The 20,092-nt window shown below is 33.2% G+C and overlaps 1 protein-coding gene and 1 pseudogene across 10 annotated transcripts in view; both read right to left on the bottom strand.

The window, feature by feature from the left end:
• Positions 1-20,092, bottom strand: part of ATP8A1 (ATPase phospholipid transporting 8A1) — a 208,611-nt gene that overhangs the window by 111,578 nt on the left and 76,941 nt on the right. For all 10 annotated transcript variants that reach the window (XM_016160733.2, XM_036227971.1, XM_016160729.2 and 7 more), the window contains 5 exons: positions 14,362-14,434; positions 12,127-12,232; positions 10,888-10,970; positions 6,605-6,654; positions 2,284-2,353 (listed from right to left, as the gene is read on the bottom strand). In XM_016160733.2, coding sequence (XP_016016219.1) covers positions 2,284-2,353; positions 6,605-6,654; positions 10,888-10,970; positions 12,127-12,232; positions 14,362-14,434 — 382 coding nt within the window. The remainder of the gene's footprint in view (positions 1-2,283; positions 2,354-6,604; positions 6,655-10,887; positions 10,971-12,126; positions 12,233-14,361; positions 14,435-20,092) is intronic.
• On the bottom strand, positions 8,485-8,603 carry LOC118608777 (annotated as a pseudogene).

Here is a 20,092-nt window from a genome sequence, read left to right as displayed (position 1 = left end):
TGTACTTCTTTGATTTTCTAATCCTATTTTGGTCTATACAGATGTTTATCTTGCTTTTGAGCCTGTTTTTCTTTTTTTTTTTTAAATCTTTTTGTTTTCTCTTTATACTATATCCATCACCGCTACAATCTTGGATAGAGGAAATACATCAAACTATGAGCAGACTATGCTACCTTGTCTGGCAAGTATTATCGATAACTTCTTAATTGACTTTTTTTATTACTAAAGTATTTGGTTGCACTTGTCAGTGTTGATTATTCACTCTATTAAGGAATCAGCAGACTCCTCAGACTCCTCCAAATTTCAGTGTTCCCTCTTGAATATTCTACTTTTCACCTTTAGGTCTTCTATCTTCTCAGGTAATGTTTCTTCATGTGAGATCTCATCAATCCCCTGCTTTTAGCTAGGAGCTATACTTGTTAACTTCTACACATGTATCGGCATCCCAGAATCTCTCCCTGTGAAATCCAAGTATTTCTGTCTTGTGGCCCAGATGTAACTCCCAACCCTCTGTCTCAGTAAGTGGTATCACTTAGTAAACTCAATTAGCCAAGTGGAAAACTAATAATTATCCTATATGATCTTTTTCTTCATCGCCCACAAGCAATCAATTACCAAGTCCTAAATCTCTGTTCTCTTAATCCTCCCTGCAACTGTCTTGGTTCAGATCCTTATCAATGCTTATCTGGACTATTATCAATAGTATTAACTGGTAACTCTGTATGCATCTCTTTCCTGCCTTCATTCATCTTCTGAAATGGCATCAGAATAATCCAGAAAAAAGTATAAATTCGTGAGCATAAAAAACACCCATGACCTAACCCATGTCCATCTTTCTAGCCCTGCATTCTGTTCCCTAGCAAATTACATGTTCTCAAATGTATCTTGCTATTTTATATGTTTATACCTTTTCAATATTTAACTACATTTCAGACAGTTTGGGAATGGGGAAAAGCAATGCAATAAGCCAAGTTAATTAATGTATACAAACTATCTCTGTGATTATTCAAAAAGGAAGTCAAATGTTTTTATTTTTATTTAATGTTTTAACTCCCCAGTTTCTAGATAGAAGATTACTCAAAACTAAGAAAAATAGAATGTGAGTTGGGTAAACTAGACATATATCAACTATTTAAAGTAGGAGGTTTTAAAGGCTCTCTTTATTCCCTTATTCCCTGGATGTTACAATTAAGACATGGAACGTCTTTACAATATATCTTAATATTGTATCCTAATCTTTTTATTAGCATTTCCCTGACTAGTCTTAAATTCATAATAAGTCTTAGGTCTTATCTTCTTATTTACAAAATCCAGTTCAAAGTCTGGTAGATAAAATGCACACAATGAATAAATGTCAACTGTTTGAATCAACAACCAAAATAATTCTAAAGATAAATTCATGAAACATCACAAAATAATTTCCAAATGCTTTGAAACCAAGGCATTCGAAAATTGCATTTTAATGCTTTAAAACCAAGATGATGAGAAACATTCTCAACAGAAATTAAATAATAAACTTGGGCTTCTCCATAAGTTCAGTTTCCAAGTTTCACGTGATAAAGCAAGGTTGTTGATTATATTGAAAATTGCAAAGTTCCAAGTTGGTGAGCTACTTGACTAGTCCAAGGAGACTAGGTACTTGGAAAAGATAATTCAGAAGGAGAATATTGACTAAACGAAAACAACAAAAAAAGGCCCTGATCAGTAGATTTATTTTTCCAAGAGTGAAAGCATATTTCAACTAGAAAAATTCAGTTAGTATAACATATTACTGTTTCTGTCAATATTATTTGCTAATATACCAAAGCTAACCAATAGATAGAAATTCTGTTATAATTAAAACAATATCAAATAGATCATTATATGAAGAAATTATAGCAGTAATTGTGATCAATTCCCTTTCCTTTCCAATTTCTATGGTCTTTAAAAAATCAGATTCAAATTGGTGTGGATCACTACATTTCTAATACGATTTTTAAAATATTTTCTGTATTTAAGCGTCTTCTAACTTATTTAATACAAACCTCAAATATTAAGTATCAAAAATTAAATTATACCAATAACTGAAGCTAAACTTTTTCAAAGCACCAAATTTACCCAGAAGGATTTCCATATTTCACCAGAAAAGGCGGAACATTATTACCATAAAACGCCAACAAAGGTGGATGTCAGCAACTTCATGCTAAACATCTGTGTTACATTTCCATAGCAGAATGCTTAACATCTACATTATAAACCATCATAAATCAAAACTGCAAAAGAAAGACAAAAATAAAAACTTACAGCCCCTTTGCAGTAAAGACGTAACTTCCCGGATGGAGTGCGAACAATCACTGACATTCTTTTTCTAGCACTGAAAGAAAAGGTTTTCCATTATGTGTCATCATCCTGAGTATGTGCATATATATGTTTGTCATGCCTCACATATTTTAATATTCGCAATGAAAAAATAAACTTTACCCAATTATGAGTTCTATCCTTCCACATATATAAACTACCCTATGAGTATACAGTTGGGTACCTTCGAAAGTTACATTATATCTTTTAAAGCATCAGGGTACCAACTACTGCTCTAGAGGATAATTTACAAAACAGCTCCCTAGAAACCTGCAAGAGTAAAGTACCCACCAGGTTAGGGGAGAGTTCTGGTTCAATGTGTTCAGAGTTAAAAAAACATTTAAGCTGGTATCCTTTAGGATGAATTGTATGTTATAGCTTTTATTAAAAACAGAAATGATAACCAATTTTAAGTACATACCTAATCATATATAAAGGCAAATATTAGCACTTTAAAACTGACTTAAGCATTCGCAACTATTGTTTTTAAATGATTATTAGCAAACCACTGACACTGTGTAAAAATCTAATTTATATTACAAAGCTAAGCTAAGGAGTAGAAACATTTTAACACCGTGTTGATGATATAAACAGTTTAATAAAAACTGTTAGTCAAACATACAACATCTTTCAAAACATTAGCAAAGACACAGAAAATAATACTGAAGAGAACGAACTGGTATAGCATTGTGTAGGACAGGTCCCGTTTGGAACCTAGAGTGTATAAACATTCTTTCCAGAAATCAGGGGAAGAAAAGACTTCGCAAGTATCTGTATCTATTTTGTTTTACCTTATAATGTTCTGCTGCTGAAAAACTCAGATAAGTTCAATATTAAGCTGCATTTAGAAATGCTGCCATAGCATACAGCCAAGAGTTTATTTCAGAGGTATCTAGACATATTTAGTTCTCTTTCCATCTATAAACTCCATTGTACAGTAATGCTCCACAGAATGGTACTTTGGTCAATGACAGACTACATATATGATAGAGTTGAAAAATTCCTATCGCCTACCGAAGCCATCATATTGTAACAGTGTAACACATCACTCACCTGTTTGTAGTGATGTTGGTGTAAACAAATGACTGCCAGTCATAGCACATACAATTATGTGGAGTACATATTTAATAATGATGATAGATGACTATATTATTAGTATATTTATCATACTGTACTTTTTATAGTTATTTTAGAGTGTACTCTTTCTACTTATTAAAAAAGTTGCTGTAAAACATATGCCATGTTAAATTGCCAGCACCCTCATATATCCCGTGTTTACTGCATCTCGATTGCACCATTTTCTCATACTTGATTTAATCTCGTGTTGTTTTGCTCATCAGGGCCCCTAAGCATTCAGACAACAATGAAATCACCTAATAATGCATTTTTCAAAACGCCTCCCTGTTTAGTGATGCATGACCATATTACTTCCAATCTTCATCCCTATGCTTTAGGAATACATTTAGTTGGATACTCTGAAATTGTAATGACCTCTGTATATTCTTTCTCAGTTCTTCTGGAGTCATGCCTCTCTGAATCTAGCTTTGATGATAAAGTCCAAAACTCATCAACTTTCTTACTCTTCTCTTTTTGTGGTAAAACTCCCAAACCCTGGGTGAATGGGAACTTTTGCTGTGGTACATTGGAGTAAGTGGAACTTGCTGGAGAAAAGTCACCCAGCCACAGTGATTAGTAAATACATGACACCAATGCCAACTTGATGCTCCACAGTGCCCAGTAACCCACTAAATTCTTCTAACAAGCTTACTCTCTCACTCTCTGCAGGACCATGAACACCTTCTCCATTCTCCAAGTCTCCAATGCACCCTGGTCATGCCAGACCCTTTGAATTTTTGCAGTTCACCTTCATGGAAGCCTCAGACAAGAGATCCCTGTCCTTTCTGTTCTTTCTACTCTTAAAGACTACGTATTTATCCATGGTGCACCATCCTCTCTTTTTTTCTGATACAATAGAGAAAATATTTCTTTTCCTATTACTTTTGCTATGAATCTTTTCTCATCCCACTTTCTTAGTAACCTCACTCCCAAAGTTATGGTGCTTTCCCCTCATTCTTCATCTTCTCCTTCAAGAGTAGATCCTTCTCATTGGTTATTTAAATGCATACTAGTCTCTCTCCTATGAAACTCACTCCAAACAGCCCTCCCCACATTGAGCAACATCCCTTTTCAACTCTCTCCCTACCAGCCTTCACAGCTCATCTTTCAAAACAATCACTACATACCCTGTCTCCATGTTTTTCCCCTTTACTCCCCTTCCCATCAGGCTTCTCATCTCACCATTCCACAAAATGACTAAGCCCAACCCATACTTTTCAACCTTCCTCTTATTTGACCTTGTAGCAGTTTCTGACACATGACCACTCTCTCCTCAAAATTATCCTCTTCTCTTGGCTCTGTGTCATTATCCTCTTTACCCTCTACTTCTCTAAGCACAAAGTGACCTCTCTTGCTGATTCCTCATTTTCTAACCAACCCTTAAAAGTTGGAATTACTCATAGTTCAATTCTCAGTCTTTCTTGCTTCCCTCATTCCATATTTTACATCCAGGAGACCCAACTCATCTTCATGGCCTTAAATACCATTTATAGGCCCATGACTACCAAATTATATTTCAGCCACACACTTCTCTTTGATGCTCCAGGCCCAACTACCTACATTCAACACCTCCATTTGTGTATCTCACAGGCATCTAACTCTTAATGATTCAAACATTCCATCCTCCACATCTGCTTCTATTCCTGATCTTCCATCTGTGTAAAGGGTACCTCTATCCACCCAGCTGTTCATGCCAGAGGCTCTAACCCTTCCTTCCTCTTTCCACATCTAATCCATCCCAAAGTCCCTTGACATCCCTTAAAATGTACCTGGATTATATCAATTTCACTTTATTTCTACTACCATCATCTTAGTCTAAGCCACTAATGTCTTCCACAGAGACCTTTTATACCACCATATTTACTTTTCTCACTTTCATCCTTAAGCCTACCCCCATCACAGTATCCTGAAAAAGTTTAAATTCCTAACTTGCTTTTTCTTTTTAAAAATAATTTAATGAAATTTATTGGGGTTATATTAGTTAATAAAATTATATAGGTTTCCAGGCTTTATTTTTCTTCATGGCAGTTATCACTTAGCATAGTGCTTCTAAGTATATGTTAATAAACAAATATACCTAAATGCTAATTGATATACTATTTAAAATATTTTGTAATATAAGGAGACAGAAAAAAACAGTCATTATGACATGAAAAAAAGAGAAAGGATACTCTTTGGAAATATGCTGTTATAATTAGTCATCCAAGTTCTTATGCATTTTCCCTTAAGTCTTTCAGTGCATATAAGAAAATAATGTTTAAATAATAAGTTAGAGAGACCCCCATTACTTTCGATATTAACCACTGGCATGTGGTCACACTCAACCAAAATAGCAACCAAAGCTGGCAGAGAAAAGAAAATGCCTTTCCTAGTCAGTGTACAAGCTTGTCTTATGTAGGAGAAAGTTTAAGAAAAAAGGTGGATACTTATTTCCTTGAACAGCAGTGTCACTTCCTGGCCATAGCCTTGAAGATATTTTTAAGTGTCCTATGAATGGTGATACAAGAGCCTCTTATCTGTAGCTGAGGCAAATTTGCCTCAAGAATGTAGGTTAGTTGAAAAACGACATAGTAATGAAGGAATAAAAAGCCAAAAACTCATAGAGATATCACTGATTATAATTATAAGACCTCTATTATTTGACCTTAAGAAATCAAGTTATGATAACTTCTTTGCTTTCTGCTTTTCCTATTAGATGACAACTGGTTTTGTACCTAACAGAGAGATGAATATGTTTTCCAAAATTCAAAGACAATTAGATATAATGAGCACATAAATAGAATGGTGGATTTCTAAATTCGATTTATCTTCACTCCCCATAAATCTTAGCCCCTCTAAGTAGAACTGAGTTTCCAGATCAGCAGCCATAAGACTCCCAGTCCTATTCCCTATATCATGATGTAGAGTGTATCATGTTCAAAAATATTTTGACACTATCTTCAGAAACCATACTTTACAACATTTCTGAAGGAAGCTATATAAGATTTACCTGTAGCTATGATAATTTAAAACTTTACCTAAGATGTTAATTTAATATTTTATTTAAATAATTTAGTCAAATAAAAATAAGCATACTTTGTAATTATTTAAATGGGGAAAATAATGATAGAGATTTATTTCATTTGTACAAATCACAGGAGAGATGTTTTACCTGGTAAACTCCAGGACATTGAGCAATTCATATCTTTCTTCTTGCCCCAGCTATGAAGAAAAGGAATACATAATTACATAAGTTGGAAATATCTTTGGCTTCTTGGAAATAAACCCTAGTTATAAAATTTTAATGTAAAAAATGTCAACACAAACAAATCATCTCTTCTGAAATACATCATCTATAATTAAACTTATTAACTTCTAGGTTAAGACAGAAGATTAGTCATACATATTTAATTTCTGTCCTTCCCAAAGCCCCACTAAAACTATAGTAAATACTTAAAAAGAAAAAAACTCGTTATGGCAGGAATATAAGAAAAGAGACAATAGCACCAGAAATTCAGAAGCTAGAAAAGAGATCAATGAGTGGTATCTTACTTCACAGATACAAGGCCAAGTACTACAGAAGTCATGGGAAGAGGTGAGAACCAATCTGATTTGTACCACATAATCCTTAAAGTGCTTAAGAAGTGAAAAACTAGATAGTTCTAGAATTGTGAGGTAAAACAGGGACCATTTAAAATGGGGAAGAATGGGTAAGAGCTACTTGAAAGCAGCTCTGAGAACTGACCCTTCTAGCACAGAGGCAGAAGACCAGAGGTTTTACTCTATAAAGAGTGAAACATAGGATCTTTTGTCTAGACGTTGACTAGCAGTTGAAATTATGGCATTGTTATATTTATACTAAATGCTGGGCCTCCAAACCCCCACCTACCCAGTTCCCTGCATTGTGGTAGCCAGACTTTTCTAGGCAGAAATTGAAAGATTACTCTCTGGGGAATCCAATAAACCCAAGAGAAGCCCTAAAGGAACATATACCTCATAATCACCCCAGGCCACTCTAGAGTGAAGCTCGGTGTTGGCAAATACCCTCTTATGCGCAGAATGATCATATCAGCTTTTAAGTTCCTCACTCTTAACCTCAAGAATCCCAAAGTTTAACAGACGTCTAAGGAAAGCCGTTAACATGGAACACAGACACCCAACACAAGCAGCTAAAAGCAGCCGGAGGAAAGACAATTCAAAGATAAAACTTGATGCTGGCCCATGGAGTTTCAGCTTCTGGGTTTTCCACTGGGCACAGGGGGCTGGTGAGCAGATCTTGGATGCCTCTTTGCTTAGTTTCAACACCAGATTAAACTGGTTTGTCACATGCTTCACATGTGGCATTTTCTGTTCTATCACTGGGATTGCACTGCTGTGTGGCTTCCTGATGACATAAAACTTTTTGTATGATTTTACACCCTTGAAAATATTGTTAAATTAGCCAGTATGTGCTTTTTAAGGGGACCCGTGAAGAAAATGTTCAAAACAATAAAGTTGCTTGTAAAAATTATTATGTTTTTGTGATTAATATATATATATATATACACACACACACTCGGTGTGCAGCTCTTTGGTGATATAGGAGACTGGCCTTATTATTCTACATGTTGCAGTTCTTGTCAAAGACCTGGTATAGTCTATCATACATCCCACATGCAAAGGATGCAGTAAATACTGTTCTTTTCTCCTAAGTAGAAAATGAGAAACTTTGAAAAAGAACATTTGAAAGTTGATATTTTTAAATTAAAACTTCAAAAAACTGTCATTCCTATCAGAAAAGTAACATAAGTATGACATTCATGAAACAAGAACAGGATATTATTAAAAAGGACATATTTAAAGAATAAAAAAAGCTTCTGTAATCAAAAACATGATAGCAGAAATGGAAAAAAAAATCAACAGAAGACTAAGTAGACAAAGCTGAGGAAAACTTCCAAAAAGTAGAACAAAAAGGCAAAGATCTGAAAAGAAGGAAAGATAAAAGATTAGCTCAAGAATTTTATTTATTTATTTATTTATTTACTTACTTACTTACTTACTTATTTTTATTAACGCCTACAGCACCTGCTATTCCTAGGTGGTCTCCCATCCAAGTACTAACCAGGCCTGACCCTGCTTAGCTTCTGAGATCAGATGAGATTGGGCACATTCAGGGTGGTATGGCCATAGACCAGTTCAAGAATTTAAAAGAGAGAACAAAGCAAAAAGAGGAAAGAAAAATGGAATCATTCAAGAAAAATTTCCAGAACTGAAGGATAGCATATCAATTTCCAAATGGAAAAGGGTCCACCCAATGTTCAGTATAATGGGTTAAAATAGTCCCACTAAGGCACATGATTATAAAATTTAAGATTTGGAACAAAAAAGATCCCCAGAGAGTTGGGGGGGGGGGCGGTGCGTGGGGAGGTAGAGGTAAATCACAAAAGATATGGGATCACAGTGGCTTCTGATTTCTCAATTAGGTGTACTGGAAGCCAGAAGACAATGGATCGATCAAAATTCTTAAGAAAAATGATTTCACCCTGGAATTCTATATTCAGCCAGATTATTAATTATTAAGTGTAATGGTAGGATAAAAATGTTTAGACTTGAAAGGACTAAAAAATAAATAACTCCGCATGCATCATTATTTAAGAAGCCACTAAAGAATGTGCTCCACAGAAACAAAACGGTAAACAAAGAATAAGGAAGACATGAGATTTAAGAAATATAAGATCTAGCATAGGACAGAGGTAAAGAAAGTCCCCAGGAAGATAGGAAATTGATTCCAGAGTGACAGCTGTGAGCAAGTTGTGACCTATCAACCAGTACATCATAGAGCCCTTAGAGTCTGGGGCTGGTTTGTCGAGGGCTATCGCTATTGTGTTCTCTGCTTCTGCAACAGCTTTTTAAACTGATAAAATGGACAGATTATGTGTTCCATCAAAACTAGGGAGTTCACGAAGAAAGATTTAAGACAGAAGAATAGGGCAAAATAGGAGAAAATCAAAAGGAATTTCAAAATGACATAGAAGCAGGCTTTAGAACAAAACTGGCCCAGACCAAGGAAAATGCAGGAATTCAAGAGGGATGCCTCAAGAATAGAACTGTCAACTGATAGATTATTTGATACTAGTGTACTGAAAAAGTATGGGACAATTAGTAATAGATAGAAAGAAAATTAAGCAATTGAAAAAAGATTGGTATTTATCTTTAAGAAATAAAGAAAACATTATTTTCAGGAAATAATTTTATGTCAGGAAACAAAATTAAAACAAGAGAATAATTACTGACTACAACAATGCTCAGCTATGAATACTGCTGCAGGTATAATAAAATAAACAGTACAAAATTATTTTTAATGATATAATTTATAAACAATAAAGTACATGGATCTTCAATGTACAGTTCAATGGACAGTTCAATAGTTTGGTAAAGGCATATTTGGTGTAACCACCACCCCAATCAGGATACAGAACATTTTCATCACCTCATAAATTCCTTTGTGCCCCTTTTCAATCAATCTTCTACCTGACCCCAAAGCAACCACTATTCCAAATTTTATCACCACAAATCATTTTTGCTTAATCTCAAGCCTCATATAAATGAAATTAAAGAGTATGCACTCCTTTGTGCCTGGTTTTCTTTTTGCTTAACAAAATGTTTTAGAGATTTATCCACGCTGTTGATAAATCAATTATTCTTTCCTTTTTATTGTTCAAATAACCCATTGTATGAGTACATCAAAATGGTGATCCATTGTCCTATTGATGCACATTTGGTTTGTTTCCAGTTCTGGGCTACTGTGAATAAAGTTGTGACAAACATACCATTAGACATCTTTTTGTGGATAAACACTTTCATTTCTCCTGGGAAACTATAAGTACAATTGCTGTGTTAGGTGCACGTTTACATGTATTAGGAAACTCTAAAAGTTTTTCTAAAAGGATTGCATTGTGTTACACATCTCCTAGCAATACCTGGGTGCTCCACTTGCTCTCTATTCTCAATGTTTTTAATTTTAGCCCTTTTGGTGGTATGTAGTGGTATTTCATTGTGATTTTCATTTTCATTTCCCTGAAACTAACAATGTTTTTTCATGTGTTCATTGAAAACGGGATCTTCTGAATACTGGTTTAACCAAAAGTTGTAATATAATTATAATAATATTGGGAAAAGATGGTGAGTCGCAAGAGATAAATCTTCACTTAACTAATAGAATAGAAAGTCAATAGATATGGCTGAAATTAAAAAATTAAAACATGTATTGTTAATCACACATTTTTTGAAAATATGATATGCTTAAATGTCTGATAAAAGAGATAAAAGAATAGAAAGTGGTTGCTTCTGGAGAGGTGAACTGGAGTAGGGAAAACCTCTATTTTATTAAGAGTCTTTTAGTAGTATGCATATCATCTCTGAGGCTATGCATAAGTACTTTGATGGAAAAAACAAAAACAAAAATAAATAACTTACTGAATCTATAATCACTGAGTCTGGTGTTCTTCCAGTGAAAACAAAATTCAGTTGCTTAGCTGCTCGGACCAAGGCTCCCTCATCTGTTTTGGGAAAACAGGCAAAAGCAAATACATGGTAAAATAAAAGTGATCCCCAATACAAGAGAAATACATTACTATAATACAATTTACATCACAATGCCAAGGAATGAGCAGAATAATCTCAATAATCTAAGATAGGTATAGACCTCAGAGTCATATTTCTGAAGAGTAATTCTCAGTCATAAATAGGAAGGAAAATTTAAATATATCCTTTGATCCAGCATATTCTCCAGAATACTCTTTTTAAAATGAATGACACAAACTCCTTTCTTAAGTTTTATGCTTTTCCTTCTAAAACATTGATTGTAATAAAACTAACACTACTAATTGAGAATTCAATTTAAATGGATATAAATGAATTAATGCTTCATTATATCACATACTATTTAATCACCATGGTATAGCAAACCTTGTTGCTGAGGGTAGGGTGCGGGATAAGGGAACATTTACATAGTTTCTATTCCAACAATATAAGATGTTATTTTTCTTATACTTAGTAGAAATTTGGTACATTCTACAAGGTCATAAGTGCTAGTTTAGAACATGGTTCTAAATATTTATAACAAAGTTCTGCAAAGTGTGTTCCTTCTTTCCTAAAATCCTACAATAATCAAATTAACTACCCAATTTTATATTGAAAATAGACCTAAAATTAAGCCTAAGTATTAAATACTCATAACTGTGCTAAAATATAATTTATGGAATTCCTTCAAATGTGTACACTGTTCTCATCCAAATAAATACACACCAAGCTCCTTGATTACCATTTCCAAAAATGGAAAGCAAAATTGGTGTTTTAAAATGCATACTATTTAGGCAAAAAGATCTTTCTTTTTCTGTCTGCTGATGTGCAAAAACGTTTATGATAATAGTTTATTATTAGTTTTCTACAAAGAAGGGAGGAATTATTATGTTACATATTACAAAAATTATATATCCAAAGTTTTACATTTTAACATATATATATATACACACATATATATGTATACATATATTTACTTCTGAAAGCCAAGGTTTTTGTAATTACTAACTTTTTTGTCTAAGAAATATAACTTGGTTATTTTATTTTTCAAATTAAATTAATTTTTTTCTCGACAATATCAAATTTTATAACAATTTTCCACCGAAAAACATATCATAATTGCTTCATTTGTACCTGGAGATGCTGCTTGATAAATAATCTTATCACCTTCTCGCTCTGGTACTGCTGTATGACAAACTGCCATCATTGTGAGAAATTCACATATTATAGGTGCAGTTGGCTGTAAGAAATAAACAAATAATTTAGCCCTTTTCATTTAAACATTTGACACTAATATTACTTTATGTCTATCTATTAAGAGTATGGCTATTAAACATTGAGGGTATGAGGTTGTTACAGCCAACTAAGCAGCCAATATCTATTATGAAGAAAAAATATTTTTTAACTAAAATCATTCTTTCTTGCACTCTCATTCATTTTCTAAATATTTATATATGGCAACATCGTGCTGTCAAATAGAAATAGTATAGTGAAAAGGATATATATACCAGATACTATCCTCAGAAGACACAAGAGAAATTCTAACATGTTCATTTACCTGGCTCTAATTTCTGATCAGATTTAAATTTCAGGAATGTTATCTTGCTGTGGTTCCATTACTTTGGGTTGGAGTGATGATACCAGGAGATTCCATTTTTGTTTTCCCTCTCTCCAAAAAAGGCAACCTGAACCTGATACATGTTTTACTAAATAAAAACAAACTGCCTGAGCAATTCCTATGTATAGTTGACTCTTACAGCCTAAGGAAGACATAAAAGTGAATCCTTTCTGCAAGGAACTTAAGAATTTATAGGAGAAAAGGAGCCAGAACTTTTAAACATCTGCCTGCCTGTTTGGTTCCTGCTAAAGAAATATGTCATTCAAATTAATAAAGAAAAATATTTTTCTATGGTGTTGAGCAAAAGAAAAAGAAAAAAAGAAAGAAAAAAAGTGAAGTGATTGTGTGATTGTTCAGGCTAGAATAGACAAAACAGACATGGTCCCTGCCATGTGAAGTTGGGAAAATAGAACACAGATAAATGCACAGTATTATGCATTTATAAAGTGAAAAGAAGAGAATGTGAAAATATCAAGTAATGTGGTTTTGGTGAGATTGTGGTTGTTCTTGAGATATGATATTTAAGCTAATGAGATTTTAGCCTCATAAGGAACTGAGCAGAGAGTTTTCCAACAGGAACCAAACATGACTGAAAAGATCCTAAAGAAGGAAATAATGAAGTGTGTTTGAGAATAGAAAAGAAAGCCAGTGTGGCTTGAGGAGAGAGAAAGGGAGAGTGGTTCCATGTGAGGTTGGTGACTTAGGCATGGGCCAGATCATGTAACTTTGTAAGTTAATAGGGAGGTAGTCGGAAAATGGTTTTAAACAGGGAAGTGATGGGACTTGATTTCCATTTTCATCACTGCAGTTGTCTTGTGCAAAAAGAATTGGAGGGGAGTAAAAATGCAAACAAGGAGACTGGTTAGGAGGCTATTATGGTAATTTACATAGAGAATGTTGATAGTCTGAACATGGGTAGTGAAAGTGAGAATGAAGCGAAGATGACATTCAGCATATATTCTAGAAGTTACTATTGACAATACTTGATCTGGAGATGGAGAGGGAGGTATCAAAAGCAACCCTTAAGTTCCTAGAAAGAGTAATAATACGGTAGGTGATGGTGTAATTTACTTAAACTGAGAACACAGAGGAAAGAGGTGGTCTAGGTTTTACAGATCTTGAAGGTAATATTTTGTTGAAACCTTTCTTAAGAAAAAATGGATACAAAATACCCATATGAACACATTGCTAGAGCTCCACCCAGGAGCACAGGTGGTGAGCCCATCTGTACAACAGATGGAGCATGTTGAGAGGTAATGAGTTCAAGTTTTGACATACTGAGCCAGAAGTGATTGTAAGAAAAAACTCTGGGGTTTAAATTCCAGGAAACCCTATCATTTGATCTGATGGAATTTTAATAAGTGTCAGTAACTTCATAAGTGGAACGTTCGCATTGGGTGGCAGATGTCGAGTTCTTATTGTACAGATTTGGCAGTGGACTAACATTTTAAGCTGGTAATTCCTTTCTATGGATATTTTTAAATTATTAATAATGAGTTGTTTCACAGAGTTCTAATATTATTTAACATAAACCATGTTGAAAAGATAGACTATTGATAATGATAATATTACAACTAAATTTCTAATAACCAAGAATTCATGTTGGCTAAATAAAAACAATTTAGCAATAGATTTTGATAATTATTAAAAATAATCATAAAACTAAAAAAGTATAAATGTGGAAGATAATTCAGAGAAATGCTCATTAGTTTTAACTATTAATAAAAATATAATATTTTTATGTCACTTACATGATTATTTTGGAGATTTTCCAGCAATGATGAATCACTAAATGTTTTTTCATCTCCAAGCTGTGAGCTCTGCCTAAAGGTGGAAAAATGGAGCAAACCTGGTTCATTCATAGCAGCTGATCTATTTATAATGTTTAAAATAAATTATTATTCTTGCAAACCCTTAATGAATATAATAAGGAAGTCATTTCTAAATAAGATATCACTCCTCTCCTTTCTTTCCCCTCTGCCCTCCTTCATGGTCAACCTCTTCTTCAGACTGGCTTCCTTGGTAGCCAATGGCTCTTAGGGTTAAAGGCCTCATTGACTATATGCTATCAGAGCAAAAGAAAATTTCTCTTCCCCAAATCTTCGTCCTGAACTTCAATCTGCTTGGCCCAACCCAGGTCACATGCCCTAGGTCACATGATTTGGATTAAGTCAATCAAGCCCTGACTTGGTCAATTTGACCCAAACCCATAGTCCTGCGTTTGGAAAGGATGCTAGGGAGGCAGGTATCACTGAGAAGGTCTACAACATACACATTATTTCGTTCAATCCTCCTAACAACCTCATGACATGTCAGTTTTTTTCTCATAGATGAAAAATAAATAAGACATTACAGATTTCATAATTGACCATAAATGCTATTTCAAGCATCTTAAAATGTGTGAAAAACGTCTGCAGTTTAATGAAAAATAGTATTTTATAGTTTGTTTTCCTGGAGTGAATTTATATTGTAGCCACATGAAGTTTAAAAAAGGTAATTTAAAAAATGTTAACAAAACTGCTAGAATACTTGGAATTGCATTTCTTCTACTTCAATAATTTTCTTGAGTTTTAAAAATTTTGAGAAGTTATTGTAAAAACTAATATTAATTCTTTTACTTTAGCCCATAGATATCTTTATTTTTGTAGTGACTAACACTACATGATGATCACATGAAATATAAAAATATAAATAAACTGTTTATACATTTTATTGCTAACAAATATCTGACATATACGTATCATATTTGTTTTGTATGTGTGGAGAATCATTAAAGTGTATGCGATTCTTTTGTGTTGTGGCTACCTTCAGATCAGTGAACATGTTACGTACTACATAGGAAACAAATGGAATCAGAATTACCTTTGTAGTCTAGCTATTATTAATCTGACTATGCAATTTAATATAAAAATGTTGAGATTCAAAGGAAGAACAAGGAAGAATGTGAAACCTCAAAAATATACTTTGCAATATTCAGTGAAAATATATAGATTTAAGCTTTTGTGCACAGAAAAAAAAAATCTCAGAATTAATTCACTGAGGAAAAAGATGTGTCTGATATTAAATAATTGTTTTTAATCACAATTTTTACAGGTTTCAAAGAGTATTATTAATGCCAATGTTCCAAGTATTGGAAAAATGTTCAAGAATTTCTTATTTTAAAGCCACATTTTAAAAGGAAGGAGAAATCACTGAAGAAAAAAAAAGAATTGAGATAATTGAACATACATGATATCATCAATGAAATATATTTTCCCATAAAACAAAGGAGGAAGTTAGAATGTTTATAATAAAATCATGTAGTAGTTTAGTCTAATGATTCTCAAAATCATAATATAGTACAACTTTATTAGCATGTAGTAGTTTAGAATTCTCCAAACATTCCTGGGATGCAGAATAAACACTATCATCATCATTATCATCATCATCATTTTTATTATTACTGCTCCTCTAGTTTTAAAGATGGAAGGAAAAATCCAAGAACTTTTAAATGACTGATCAACAGGCAGACAAAAAAAAAATAGCATACATTTCTCCTCCAAACACTATTATTTCTTAAAAATAGTTTATAATTTGGGGCTCCATAAAATCTCCTTATTATTAAAATGTATTCATTAGTGAGTCTTCCTATTTATTTGTTAGATTAATTGAAGTGTCAAGGAATATGCACAGTAACATCTTGTATAAAGACATTTATTTCCTTTCCAAAGAATTCCAGATTGTAAATCTGAAGATGTCTTATTAATCTCATCAATTCTTTCATTTATAAATCAGTTACCATGATTGATATAACTTTCAAATGCATTTATAGCAAATAACACTAGATATTCAATTGCAATATTTACATGGACACATCTCACCCTCCATTCACCAATGAAGACTTCCACAACAGATAAATGCTACGTAAGAACTTTTCTTTAAGAAAGTAGCTTCCCTTCCAAGAAAATAAAAACCATAAACAAGCCATCTGCTAATCACAGAGCCTGGGTTGGATAACTCAGGCATGGAGCTCTCACTGCCCCTCTCCAAAATCTTACAAAATGTTTACTGTTAGTAAAGGTAAACAGATAAAACTAGAAAGCTCATGTCATTTCAAAATAAGAACCAACTTCATTAAAAGTAAAATGCTTTAAACTGCCAGTAGACAAAATTACATGAACTTGCAAATGGCTCATAAATAAAAATGCAAGCCAACATCGTTTTGTCAAAATTTTTATAGAAATTTTCCAGAGGCACTTTGCTCACAAGGAGACAAAAAAAAAAAATTATGGAGTTTTTCAAGAAGCTGTAAGGCAGGGGATATAACATTAAGGTAAGGATAACAATGGGCAGGTAGCCCACAATGTCTTCGAATTTGCAGCTTTTAAAACCTATGATTTATAGAAATGATTATTTCCTGATCATACAAAAATGAAGAATCCCCATAGAAATAAAAATTAACAGACAATTCAGAGCGTATATGGCTTAACTGGTATTCGTTATTTTCATATATAACAGCATGGACTATAACATTTTATAAAATTCAAAATTCATGTCAACATGAGGATCATCAGAAAAAAAAGTTGGGTGCATACTTTTCACCTTAAACTAAAATAAACTCGATGTATGAACAATTTAATAAAAGTACTAGAGATATGGGAAAATTTTTACAATAATAGGAGAGGAGTGGAAAAGGCCTAAGTGTCATACATAATTGAGAAAACAAATAGATAAATCTGACTGCATAAGCTGAAACATTTCTGCAGAGCAAAAACTACTGCAAAATTAAAAGCCAAATGAACAACTGGGAAAAATGATTTCCGATTCATATACAGAAGGTTAATTTCCATAAAATAAAAAGAACTCACAGAAATCCATAAGAAAACAGTGCAGTGTAACAAAGAGCAAAGGATATAAACACACAGTTCATAGAGAAGGAAATACAATTGGCTTTAAATATAAGTCAAACCTTATCCCATAATGAGATTAAATTTATCAATTTGACAGAAATAAAGTTTGACAATTGTGTGCTGTTGTGATTATGGAAAAAGTTAAATCAGAATGAAACTGGTTCAGCTTTTAAAAAGGGCAACTGAGCAATTTCTATCCACATTTAAAATGCGTGTATCCTTAATCCAGTAATTCCAGTTCTAGGAATTTATATCAGTTATCTATCTACCTGGTGCAAAATGCTGTATGTACAAATTCATTCATTTCAGCTCATTTTTAATAGCAAATGATTAGAAATAACTCAAGTTCTATCAGGGATATTGCTTTTTAAAATGTGGTACATCCATGTAACAGAATACTATACAAAAAAATGGTTGTTCTTCATGGAATACGAACAAATCTCAAAGCTGCACTGTCAAAAGAAAAGGCAGTACAAAACTGTGTGGTATGCTTCATTTTCTGTAATAGTATGAGTAAGAAAATATATGCATTTACAGATCTGAAAGGATACACTTGAAATTGGTTACACAGGCTGCCTTCAGGAGGAAAAATAGGCGTTAAGACAGGAAAGGGAGGAAAACTTCTCTTTACACATTTTGAATTTGTAACATGCATTATAAACCTAAAAAATAAATCAAATTTAAATTAAAAATTAAAAACAAGAACAATATCCATCTCAGCCACCTGAAATACATACATACCCTGTATATAAACTAAATGTACACATTACACACACATACACACTATACACATGCACACACAGGAAGACAAAAGGCAGTGTAAATGTAAAGCACCATTTTTTGAAAAGGTCTGCATCTCCTGCTTTTAAATGGTGCTATTGGTTCCAAATCAAAATTCCTTAAAAGGTAACTTAATTTTTAGAAATACATTTGTTATTTAGAGTCAGGTCCAGTCAAGTTCAAGAATACAAACAAGTGATTGAATCCAATGATATATTTGTTGGACACTGGTTTCAACCAAAGTAATGAGACTTGCTTTTTCGTGTGGCTCATAGTATTTCCATAGGCAATTATAAAAGAGGAGTTCTAAAACATTCTCTGAAACAGCTGCCTCATTGGAATAAATAAATAACCTGTCAAATTGACTGCTTTGAAGACTAACACTAATTTGGATGTGATGTATTTCATTACTACACAGTCACACCTGGAAGAATCTTTTGGGAGACCTATTATAGCAGAATAAAGAAATACTACTCATTCCATATGTAATTGTACACCAGAATGAAATGAGAAATTAAATAAGACCAGAAAATAGTACTATCCACTAATATTATGATAACATTAAACATCATGGTGAAATGAGTAAGCACAGAACACTTTAAGGTAATTCTTCTGGGGAAATACCCTCACTAGCATTAACTTAAAAAAGAAAAAACCTATCAGAAAAAATAATGTGAACTATATTAAATGGTTAAGAAAAACAAATATGTTATCTGGAATGTGCTTCAAAATAATAGTGAGGGAAGGTACAGATTAACAGAAATTGGTATTGAATACATACTATTGAAGTGAGTACTGGTACATTTGCTTTCTTTTGTTTATGCTTGAAATTTTCAATAATAAACATTACAAAAAATGGTCAGGTAAATGTATAGTTTTGGAAAATAACCATATCTTAGGACTACATGAGCACTGAGAATAGATTTTTTTTCCTCCAATGATAGATTTTTAATAGAAAGAATTAATCTGTAAAGTTATACGTTAACTTAATGGTACTTGGCAACAACGAAAGACTATACCAACTTCGGTGTCAGTGGATACTGGTTGGGAAATAATTTTATTTTTGTAAACTATTTATAATAATATATTTGCATAGAGCTACAGCCATCATACAATTATCTTTAATGTCAAGAGAGTATGTTTGAAAGGGTTACTACATTACAGGTTTGCCTTCGAATTCAACTAAATGTAAAATAATCTACACACATTTTTGTTAAATATTATATGTTTTTTTAACTTAACATTTTTGTGGCAAATACAGTTCAAGTAGCACAGTAAAATATACGTAGGCCACAGGTTTTATATTTGGAAGTCAATGAATGTCAACTGGAAAGTGAGGCTGCTGACAGATAGGAATGAACTTTCAGATTTTGAACATACAGACATCACATGCTCTAGTTTACCCCTGAAGTCCACAGCATGATGTGGTCAGGGCCTGGAGCACAGGATTCAATCAGGATCACATTTTTGATACTGGTTTCATCGACAACACAAAACCAATTGGGTGAGATTGGAAAATGCCAGCTTTACAAAAGTGCAAAATTATCTCCCCCTCCCCCGTGCTAAATTTTCTCACATCTGCTCTTGTTACTTTAACACAGGAAAGAAATAAAGAAAAAATAAAATGACAGTGAATAGTGAAATTTTCCCTCTAAAATCAGATATTCTCTAAAGTTCTTTAAAGTCTCTAGGATGTACAGTGAGCAGCACTAAATTGGTAACCAGGCCAAGTGAGGTTTTAACTCTGACTCCCATGTTTACTGGTTGTATACTTTGGGGCAAGTATACTTATTAGCTTCTTTGTCTAAATTTC

The sequence above is a fragment of the Rousettus aegyptiacus genome, unplaced genomic scaffold, assembly GCF_014176215.1.
Source record: "Rousettus aegyptiacus isolate mRouAeg1 unplaced genomic scaffold, mRouAeg1.p scaffold_m13_p_10, whole genome shotgun sequence".
Lineage (NCBI taxonomy): Eukaryota > Metazoa > Chordata > Mammalia > Chiroptera > Pteropodidae > Rousettus > Rousettus aegyptiacus.
The sequence above is the reverse complement of the archived record's forward strand: the minus strand, read 5'-3'. Positions and strand labels throughout refer to the sequence as shown.